Raw genomic sequence first — 9,910 nt, forward strand, 5'->3', positions numbered from 1 at the left:
CATCAGGAGAGTTATTTCAGGAAAAAAAAAGGAAATTGTACACAGAAAATTAGGGAACCGCAGTGTTCATCTACACGGGGGAAATGGGGGAGGGGGGCAAGGACACAAGCAGACACAAACACGGAAGAAAAGTTAAGTTTTTAAAGAGAATCGTGATGCCAACGAGCAGAGGCGAGCAAGAAGCACCCTCGTTCCCAATGCCATTGCCAAGGCCAGCGGGCGCAGCCCCGCTAGGTACTACCCCCTCCGGCTACCCCCCGGCCACCCACACCCCCGCCACTAAAGGATTACTGCCTGGGGCGAACGGGAGGGGCGCGAGGACCCCCCACCCCCTTCCCCCTCGCACACCCGACACCTATTTTTATCCCCTGGTACTCACCTTTTTGTTGCACCACGAGATAGCACAGCGGAGAGCTCCAGATCCTCCTCCATGATAAGTTACCACTGCGGTGCGTGTCGGCGGCCGACCTCGCGACATGGGCGGCGGGGGCGCCACGTCCGCGGGTGCTGGGTGCTCAGATCTGGAACTCGACCTAAATCAAGTTTCAGTTTCTTTAGAAACGTTGGCAAGATGTGCCCAAAAAATAATATAAGGAAAAGACACGTCGTGCACACTCAAAGCTTGTGAACATTTTTATTCATAGCTTACTGAGTTCTGTGTATACGTGCTCCGCTTACGCATTTTTAATACGCCAGTATGAGCAAATTTGGAGCACGTACACAGAACTCAGTAAGCTATGAATAAAAATGTCCATAGGCTTTTAGGGTGTGGTGCTCACTGTTGAAAATCATTGTCACCCGATGACAAACTATACGTGATGACGGTCCTGTTTTCAAACAAAAGTGTTGTCTTCATTTAAACCGTCTTGAAACTTGATATTTTGCCTACTTTGGCCCAAAATAGAAACTACTAGATATTGCGGTCATGTTTCTCGGCCGGCTGTGACGAGAAACCTGCGACCGCGGCCCACCGAAAGTGACGTATAACTTTGAGCACGAGGCGCATATGGTTCCAGGAGTCAAACAGGCGGGTTTGCCTACTGACCTTGGCCATGGCGGCTGTGGAGTAGGCAAACCCGATCGCACCGCGGCAACCGAGGTTCACGTTGGACTGATGAAGAGAACTCTGACAAAAATACTAGAGAGTATATTTATTGACAGTTGCAGGCAATTTAGTAATCCGAGCCCGTTTTACCGACCATGACCATCAGTCCCAGGTTTCAGGATCCCTCACTAGAGGAAAAAATAGAAGCTACTCTACTCGAAAACCCCCAATTTATTCAACATGCTATTAACAATGAGAAGACAGTACGGACAACCAGAAGGAAAACTACAAGAATCAGACAGAGTTGCATTGTACATGGACCCACGACCAGATGCCCGTATGGATATCACGGTCAGCAACATGTTCCGTTGGGGAGGGACAATTGGCAGGATCATGGGAGAACACGACAAGGCTTCCGTCAAGACCCTCTTCATTCCAGCTCACTTGTTGGTGGCAGCCCAGTGCACACGCCGCGCAGTCTGGACGTTCACAGGAACGTGGCTCGTGCAGGTGGATGTGCAGCGCGGGGTTGGCCGCGAGGGCCGCCTTGACCGCGTCCCCGTGCAGCCAGGCGTGGCCGCAAACCTCCCCGCCGTCGGGGCCGACCTGGTCATCCGAGAGCTCGAGCCTCCGCAGGGCCGGGGCCGAGGTGGGCGTGATGCCTAGCAGGAGATCGTTGTCCAACAGCAGGCAGACGCCCATGACGTCCTCTACGAGCAGGCCCCGCAAGTCGGGCAGGCGGGGCAGGACGCCGAGCAGGAGCTGCACATCGGGGAGGCCACCGACGTTCAGCTGCATCAGGGGCCGCCTGCGCGAGGGCAGGGCGTCCACGAGCTTCTCGCAGAGCCGACGGCGCCGTTGGATACTGGAGAAGTTTATGGAGACGGCGCGAAGCTGGTCGGACCTGCGGAGAAACCGCACGGCCCCGTCCATGAGAGGTTCGTAGGAGGCTATGTCCTCCAAGTAGAGCTCCATGTGCGTGAGCGTCTTGCAGGCTGCCAGGGCCTCCAGCCTGGGGAGCATGTCGCAGCTCAACCACCCTAGATTGGGCATGCTGGCCAGCAGCTCAACCTTGTCCCACTGGTTATGGCCGCCTCCGAGTTTAACCTCCTCCAGGGTGGCGGCGTGTCCGGCCAGGACCGCGCTCACGAACGGCTCGGACGCCGCATTGAGCGAGCATCGGAAAATCTTCAAAGACGATTCGGACGGCACACGCGCATACTGCATGCGACGGGTCGTCGAGACCTTGAAGTGCCTCATGTCGAGGGACTCCAGGCGAGGAGCCGCCGCCAACGTCTTCAACAGCGGGTCGGCGCCGACCTGCGCGCCGTCGCCGTCGGCGATCACCGTCACGTGCCGGAGGCGGCCGAGCGCCTCCTGGTTGCGCACCGCCAGGGCGTAGACCGCGGGGTGAACCCCCGGCTCCACGCCGATGACCAGTTTCTCCGCGGCACACCTGGTCGTCTCGAACCCGGAGAGGTGCTGCATGCGGCTGACACTTATCACGGCCAGGCAGGGCGCTAAGCGTAGCACCGCGCACACGCAGGGCTTGTCGCCGACAACGCGGCGGCGGCGCCAGACGTCCCGGTGCAGGGCCAGGGTCCCGAGCCTCCTGCACACGAGGCGGCAGGTGAGGACGTCGTCAACAGACAGCCGCCGCAGCACCTCCACCACCACGTCGTCCGGGAGCTGCTCCACGCTCAGCGGGGACATGGTCGCGGTCGCAGAGTGTGACAAAGGCGAACGCTGAAAACACAACAGCAGTTTCGCGACTGGAAATTTCCCTATTTGGACTGGGGATTGGACTATAAATTTTAACAGAAACGCGCTACGCGCTGCCACTGGACCGCTGGATGGGGTAGGGTTTATTTTAAGTATGCTACTCCCTCGTTCTCACCACCCTTCGCACGTCGTCCGCTGACGTCTACTTTCCTATCTTCTTCGGGTAAAATCATGGCTAGTGAAGTTTTCTACCTGTTTTGGTGGGCAGGTTACAGACACATTTTCCATGAGAAATGGCATGTAAAGTTACGATTTTACTGGTTAAAAACTGTTTTTTCCCAGGGCACTGTAAGAGGATTCTCGCTCCTCTACGACACAGCCGGCACGGACCGCCCCCGCAGCAGTCCCACAGTGTTATCAGAGCGAAGAAAGCGGGAGGTACCGGGCAGGATGCACAGAACAACGACCCCTTTGCTTTCCTTTCTTGTCGCTTTCTTCCATTTTCTTGCTGGGCCCTCACATTTCGCGTTCACGCCGCGCCAGCACGCACTCACTAGGCCATCTGTACTCTATCTCTCTCGCCCAATCCTGGAAAGGCCGAGTTGAGAGTACCTTGCTGCAGAGAGGATATCCACAACAATATGCTGGCGGCGCTGGCCGTTAAGGTCGCCACCTCAACTCATGCTGTATCCGCTCCTCCTGTTTTGTTATGTTTTTCTCCCCCAAGTACATGAGCAATTTCCCCACTGGACGGCGCGTAACATGTTAGGACGGAGATGAACAAAAGAGAGGAAAGATAGGCGGGAGGGGGGGGGGGGGGGGCAGCAGGTGCTGCGGGTCGTGCCCTCGTAAAGAAACGAGTGTATACATGCTATAGCATTTTATATTACTCCATTCTTGATAGGGTACTCAAAGGGGCGCTTCTCGCGGGGCGAGAACCGGGCCTGAAGCTTGCACAAGAGGGGGGAAGGAGAGTATTGCAAAGTAACGCACGCAAGAGTCGTGGAGCGTGCCAGGATTTTCTCCGACGTTTAAGAAGGAGCAGCAGCGAGCGCAGAGCGCGCAGAGGCACGGGAGATTGGGGAAGGAGGGAGGGGGGAGAGGAAGAAACAGAAGCGGAGAGAGCGAGTGAATCGTAGCGGATCGCAGGGAGAAAAGGTACGAAGGTGGGAAAGAAAAAACTCAAGGGCCCACTCTGTGCTATTTGGAAAGTGAAGGGGGTCTTTTCCCTTTGGTAGAGACATTCTTAGGGAATGTCTAACGGCGGCTCGACCAGTACGTCCTCCATCCACCGTTCCAGAACGGCCGTGTTCAGCGGAAGCCAGCTCACGAGCGCCTGGTGGGTAGGCAACATCTTGCCTGCAATGCATCCGTGCGAAGCGGGGTAGCCCACCCCAAACTTCGCAGGCGCCGAGCTACCCACGTAATCAGTCCAATGAATTTGAGAAAGACGAACGTACTTTCTGAGGATCGCGTTGCTGACTGGGGGTATGTCGGGGGTAGTGGGGGTTGTATTCAGGGGTCGTAAGTAGGGTACTCCAGGAGAAAGATTTGTAAGAGAGGGGTTGTAAGAATTCTGGGTACTGTCGAGGACTGTCAAGGGGGGTGTAAGAGGCTGTGGGGGTTGTAACTGGGAGAGGGGAGGAGGGCCGTGCTATGGGAGATGAAGGGGGTTGCAGAGGTTGTGTTTGGGTTCCAGTGAGAGTTTCTAGAGAGGCATTTAGGGGTATAGATGGTGGAGTGCCGTGTGCCGAGGCCCAGGGAAGCTCGATGCCAACACCTCCTATTATTGACGCTCCCCGGGCGCTTCTGCTGAAGGTAAAATATTCATTTCGAGCTGGTGAGGGTCGAGGGGCAAACCCGGCCCGGCCTGGCCAGCGCGCCCACACAATTCACCCCCCCTTTCGCATACCCCATCCAGCCATGAGGACCGCGTCCGAAGCCTCCCCCCCCCCCTTTTACACCCCCTTCCTCCGACACCGGGTGAAGAAGGCAGGAAAGGGCCACCTTCGAAAAGAGCACAGTCTTTACGGATTCTTCTCACGTGCTGATATGAATGGTGTGTGCGGTGGGATGCTCCGGATGCTATAACGCCCAGCCGTGTTCGTGTTAAAAGGGATCGCACGCTTCCTTCACACCTCTCTGACACAACTCTGGCAAGACTCCTCCAATGCACCTCTGCCACCAGCATATTCAAGATTGATGGAAGCCAGTTCATTCTACTCCACCTTCCCGCTTCATTAATAAATTTTTAAAGAAACTTTGCAGTGGTTTACCTGTCCTCTCTAGTGTTATTTATTTTTGGTTTTTGGCACTGCTTTGTGGTGTGGAGCAGCATTTTACATACTCTTTAATTAGATTAGCATGCATCCAATGCCCTCTCTGAACCACAATTTCGATTACAAACTAAATATAATGAGGGCCTGTTTCATTCATCCCAGGGCTTTTACATACAATAAATTTCTACATTTGGTCTTAAACAATAGAAAGACCCTTAGCTATCAATACCTTAGCTAGAAAGTCACTCCCTAAACAACAGAACAAAATAAAAACAAAGGAGCTCACTTACCTATCGAAGTCAATCCAGGAGGCCAATACAATTAGACCGCTTTACAAACTAGAAGTCAGAAAACAGAATTCATTACTAAAACTTTTAGACAATACAGAAAATTTTTAAAGTAGATTTTTGCATACTTGTCAATGAAAGCGTGGTTCTTTCATATGATACGCTCAACAACTACTTATCACATTGGTGACAGACAATTCTTTATGACTGGCTATATCATACTACGCAGGTTCACTGTGCGTAATTTACTACCTGAATAATTTATGATAGCAATTAGGATGTCTATCTTGAATTACTTCAGAATGTGATTCTTTAATAAACTTGATCGAATACTTATTATGTGTGTCACTGACGAAGGAGAACAACTTAAATTAATGTTTTTAAATGTTTCTAGGAGCAAATTCACACACAGCCTCCGTTCCGACATGTTCACCATAGACAACTTTTCAATTATTATTTTCCAAAATAAGCAGGACCTGAAAGTACGCATAAGGAATCATTATTAAAACTTACCGCTGTTTCGATAACAATCAGATTGAAGAGAACGGCTATCAAAACGCACGAGTTCGAACGGCTAGCTTTTCAAATCAAACCTAGACTGGAGCAAGCAGACGACAAACAAAAGCACAGTAAGGGTATGAAAAGTTCAGCGATCGATTGCGGATTAATAGAAAATTTTATTGTGGTCAGAGGTTTTTTACGCATTTGTATCAACTTTTTTTGTTAAGCCGAATTCAACTTAATTCAAAAACCTACTACTGACAAGGTTTCTGAAAAAGTATGCTACAGAAAAGATTATGTTTTGAAGGTTGCGTTGGTCAAACTGTTTCGATGTTGATAGTCGCCTGTTTTCCACTAGCGGTATTTATGTTCGTCGGCTTGTTGTGTGTCTAGTGTTAGTGTCACCTCTGCCACGCTTTTTAAGCTTAATTTTCACTGATAGTCAAATCCACTCCGTCTGTTGTCCTACATTGAAAATGAATGAAATTCCTGCAATGTTTGGGTTGATCGTCTCTGGTAGAATCGTAAGTATAGAAGTGGGCACCTAGTTTGAGGTTATCAGAATTTCGTTCTATCTTGTTTATTTAATAGTGACATCTCAATGTACCAATTTCTACGTAAAAGTATTTTGTTCCTAGCACAGCCCGTGTGATTTTCTCTGAATAGGTTATTGTTTCATCTAACCCAGATATCCCTATGTTTGCAAATTATCTGTATTTCCTGGTTGTTCTAGAACCTTCTTTCTCACTTTGGTGACAATGTCAAGCCAGAAATTTAAAGAACTAAGACTTAATTCTTGTACAATATTTTGACCTAGAGCTGTTGCTTTTGCTCTTCTATCTGTCTGTTTAATTTAAAGGATTTCTAGTAACTTGACAATATTTTTGCCATTAGGTGCAAACGGATTTTCAGCCTCTTACACCAACAAACTTAGTATCAACAATTCCTGATGCTGAAAATATAAATCATGTAGTTGTATTTCTCACTGGTTTAACTCCTTTTCCCATGGATATGGGAGGACTAGGTAAGTTGTGTACATTACCAGTGGGCTACAGCATTAATACTTGTTTTGAGCTTTATTTGCACTTCTGATTCTGTTTCAGTCTTCTTTGGTTGGCCTGATGAAACTACGGGCAGTAGCAATTGGCAGCTATTAGGATACATATCAAATGACAAGCCATCAGCTATATTTAAGGTGTCTAATTTAAAGAAAACCTCTTCGCTTGGAGCAGGATGTCAGAACCCTTTTGCTCTTCATGTAAGTGTTATTACGTTTTTTTAAATCTATACCGCTTGATAAATCTAAATACCGTAGTATTATTATAATTAATATTAATCCACTTTTGTTTCCCTGCAGATATCAAAAAATGCCCAGATTGGGATTTCAGTAGAACCATTAACATCTGTTCAGCAGCAAGTAAGTCAGATTGCCTCCACTCCGGATGGATCAACAGCCACTAACTTCCGTGACTTCTGCACCAAAATGTTGGAGAATTTTATGAACTATGCTAGTAGTTTTTCTCAATCTCAAACTCAAATGGTTTCAAATCCCTCAGAACAGTATGTGCCCCTATCCACTCTTCAGTCTTGGTACAATAACTTCAATCGCCGCCTAGAAAAAAATCCTTACTTTTGGAGAACATAAATTGATATTATTCTTGATAGATATATACATTATATTTATTGATGAAATGTGATTACATATATAGAAATGATGATTACATTTCTCTACTGTTTGTATTACCGTACTATTTTACCAAGTTTATGCAATGTACTTCTTGCCAAGTAATAGTGTCTTTCTACGATTTTTGGTTTGCTTAGTACATTGTAACAGTAATATATAATTCTTTAATGATGTTTTTCTTGTAACAATCATCAGTTTTACTTCATAATTATTGAAGTTTAAAATTTGCACCACATGTCAAAAGCACTCATTGTAATGATCACCACAAATCTCATTTCATATTTCCATCATTTTTTCTCTCAATTTATTTCTTGTGCTACATGTTTTTTATTCAGTAGGATCTGGATTGTCATGGTCTCAGCTGTATCCGAATCTTGAAAACCTCAAATCATGAGTGCAGTGGTTCGCATGAATGCATTTTAAAGTTCCATGTGCCTTTTCAATTCTATGGACGATACTAACTCAAAGATGTACTCTGACTTATACAAAATGCTTTTATTTTTCTAACTTAATTTTCTAAACCCACATGATATCCCAAAAAATAATAATAAATTATTTTTTTCTAGTCCATTTGTGATTTTTGAACTAAAGCAGCCGGCTCTGATGAGTGGCAGCACTGTGCACCCCTGCTTTTCCCTACAGGTCTGCCACCCCTTGGCGCCTACTCACTTCTGGTGGTGGTGGGGTGGGAAGGTGAGCATCGCAGGGGGTGCGAGGCAAGGGCAAGGGGGGGAGGGGGGGGGCTTCGATCCTGGCTTTGAGGCTGGCGGCTCCCCCACCCCGTGGGTGCCGAGCGTCGCAGTGGCGGTGCAGGCGAGGGTGGGAGGCGCGCTGGAGAGAGGGAGAGCGAGTGAGAGGGGCGGCGCGAGCGGCCCGGCGAGCGACAGAGAGAGGCGGAGAGCGCGGCCGCCGGCCGGGGGTATCGCGGGAGGGCGGCACAGCCGTGGGCACAGCGCGGCGTAGAGTCAGCGCGCGGCCGGCAGCCCCGACGCGAGCACCGCCAGGCCCGCCCCGTCCCCAGGCACCGCGTCCCGCCAGCGCAGCCGGGCGTCGTCGCCACGCGCCGAGCCGCACCGGGAGGGAGAGCCGCGGCAGGCCAAGGCGCGCCGGCCGGGCCGAGGAGGAGGCCCGCGAGCACGCGAGGCGGAGGGAGGAAGGCCCCGCCCCGCGGCGGACTGGACGGCGGGGACCTCGCTGCTGCCGGGGCCCGGGCCGACCTGACGCAGCCGCGGCGACACCACAGGTAAGTGTCGCGGATGTAAACAAACACGCGCCGCGCCGCAGTGCGGGGCTCCTGCAGGGGGGGGGCGGCCACGCCGAGCCGGAGCCGGACGGGCTCAGCCGGTCTCTCGCCGCCGGCCCTGATTGTTCGTTTAGGATTACCGGGCGTGGTGGTGGGGGCTGGTTAATAATGCCAGAGCTCGTGTATACGACGCCTGTCAACTTCTCTGTTCGCAGAGGAGAGCAAGAGCGGCCCCAAAATAATAGACCCGGGCCGTGCTCGCCGACATTCGAGCCCAACAACAGCCGAGCCCCGGCCCCCGCCGCCGGCCCCGGGGCTGGCTACACTCCGGCCCGCAAATGCCCCCGGGACACGGCATAAAGCATCGACCGATTGAGCGCGCGCGCCCAAACGGCTGCGGCCGGATTGGCACGAGAGATAATTTCTATCTCTATGGTCGGCGGTCCGCTCGCTGCGGACAATTCTATCCGTTTGCCGCAACGTACAAGCGGTACCCACCAGCACCCTCCCCCCGCCCTGCACCTCCCCCTGCCGCGCCGGCGCCGGGGATTGGCAATGCGGATAATTCTATCCGCGCGCTGCGCTGTCTCACGCGACGTTGCCCACCCATGGCCAACCCCTCTATCCGATCGCCACCCCCTCACCCCCCTCGCCCCGACCGCTCTCTTTTCAATCCTCGCGTTGGGCTCCCCCCGCGCCATTCACTGTACTTCCGTGCGCCATTCACTGTACTTCCGTCCAGAGGGAGGAAGTGATCGTCGCGAAGCTATAGCCGGAGCGCTTGCAGCAGCCAAGAGCTCTCGCTCTGGTCGCGCGCCCGCTATCGCGCCCATCGCCGCCTCGTCGCCGCCGTCCCCCCGCCCGAGCACGCCGTTGCCGTGCGTACGGCGGGTGTGCTGGATTTGGCCCCGCATCCTCGTAGTACTTTACACCGAACGTCACGCGGACGGCCGGACTTATGACTGTACCTTCACTATGGCGCCCCGGGACGAGTATATAGGCAACCCGAAGACACGCGTGCATTGCAGTACAGTATTACTCGAAAGGACGGGGCCCATGGTGCTTCCTGTATCTGCTCGCGCTGTCGTCGCTGAGTTGTTCTCCGCCCTCCCCGTCTCCGCCGCCGCTGTTCTATCCGCAGGGCCGCCG

General features: G+C 51.8%; 2 protein-coding genes across 9 annotated transcripts in view; one reads left to right on the forward strand and one right to left on the reverse strand.

Moving 5' to 3' along the window:
* The window catches only part of LOC113216131 (calcium-dependent secretion activator), a 54,328-nt gene extending 48,383 nt beyond the window's left edge, over window positions 1-5,945 (reverse strand). For 4 of the 8 annotated variants that reach the window (XM_052264988.1, XM_052264984.1, XM_052264987.1 and 1 more), the window contains exons 1-3: window positions 5,847-5,944; window positions 5,337-5,384; window positions 380-533 (exon numbers count right to left, since the gene is read on the reverse strand). The gene's annotated coding sequence lies outside the window, so the exon portion shown is untranslated. Of the gene's footprint in view, window positions 1-379; window positions 534-5,336; window positions 5,385-5,846 lie in introns of those variants that run through there. The other 4 variants (XM_052264990.1, XM_052264986.1, XM_052264985.1 and 1 more) reach the window with 3 other exon arrangements.
* A 217-nt stretch (window positions 5,946-6,162) lies between these two features.
* LOC113217280 (protein OPI10 homolog) lies at window positions 6,163-8,088 on the forward strand. The gene is made up of 4 exons (XM_026437100.2): window positions 6,163-6,358; window positions 6,729-6,858; window positions 6,938-7,092; window positions 7,192-8,088. Exons 1-4 carry the CDS (start codon window positions 6,311-6,313, stop codon window positions 7,477-7,479), a joined length of 621 nt encoding a protein of 206 aa, XP_026292885.1. The 5' UTR covers window positions 6,163-6,310; the 3' UTR covers window positions 7,480-8,088.
* Window positions 8,089-9,910: the final 1,822 nt, after the last annotated feature.

Source organism: Frankliniella occidentalis, unplaced genomic scaffold, assembly GCF_000697945.3.
Source record: "Frankliniella occidentalis isolate FOCC.00 unplaced genomic scaffold, Focc_3.1 Scaffold23, whole genome shotgun sequence".
Lineage (NCBI taxonomy): Eukaryota > Metazoa > Arthropoda > Insecta > Thysanoptera > Thripidae > Frankliniella > Frankliniella occidentalis.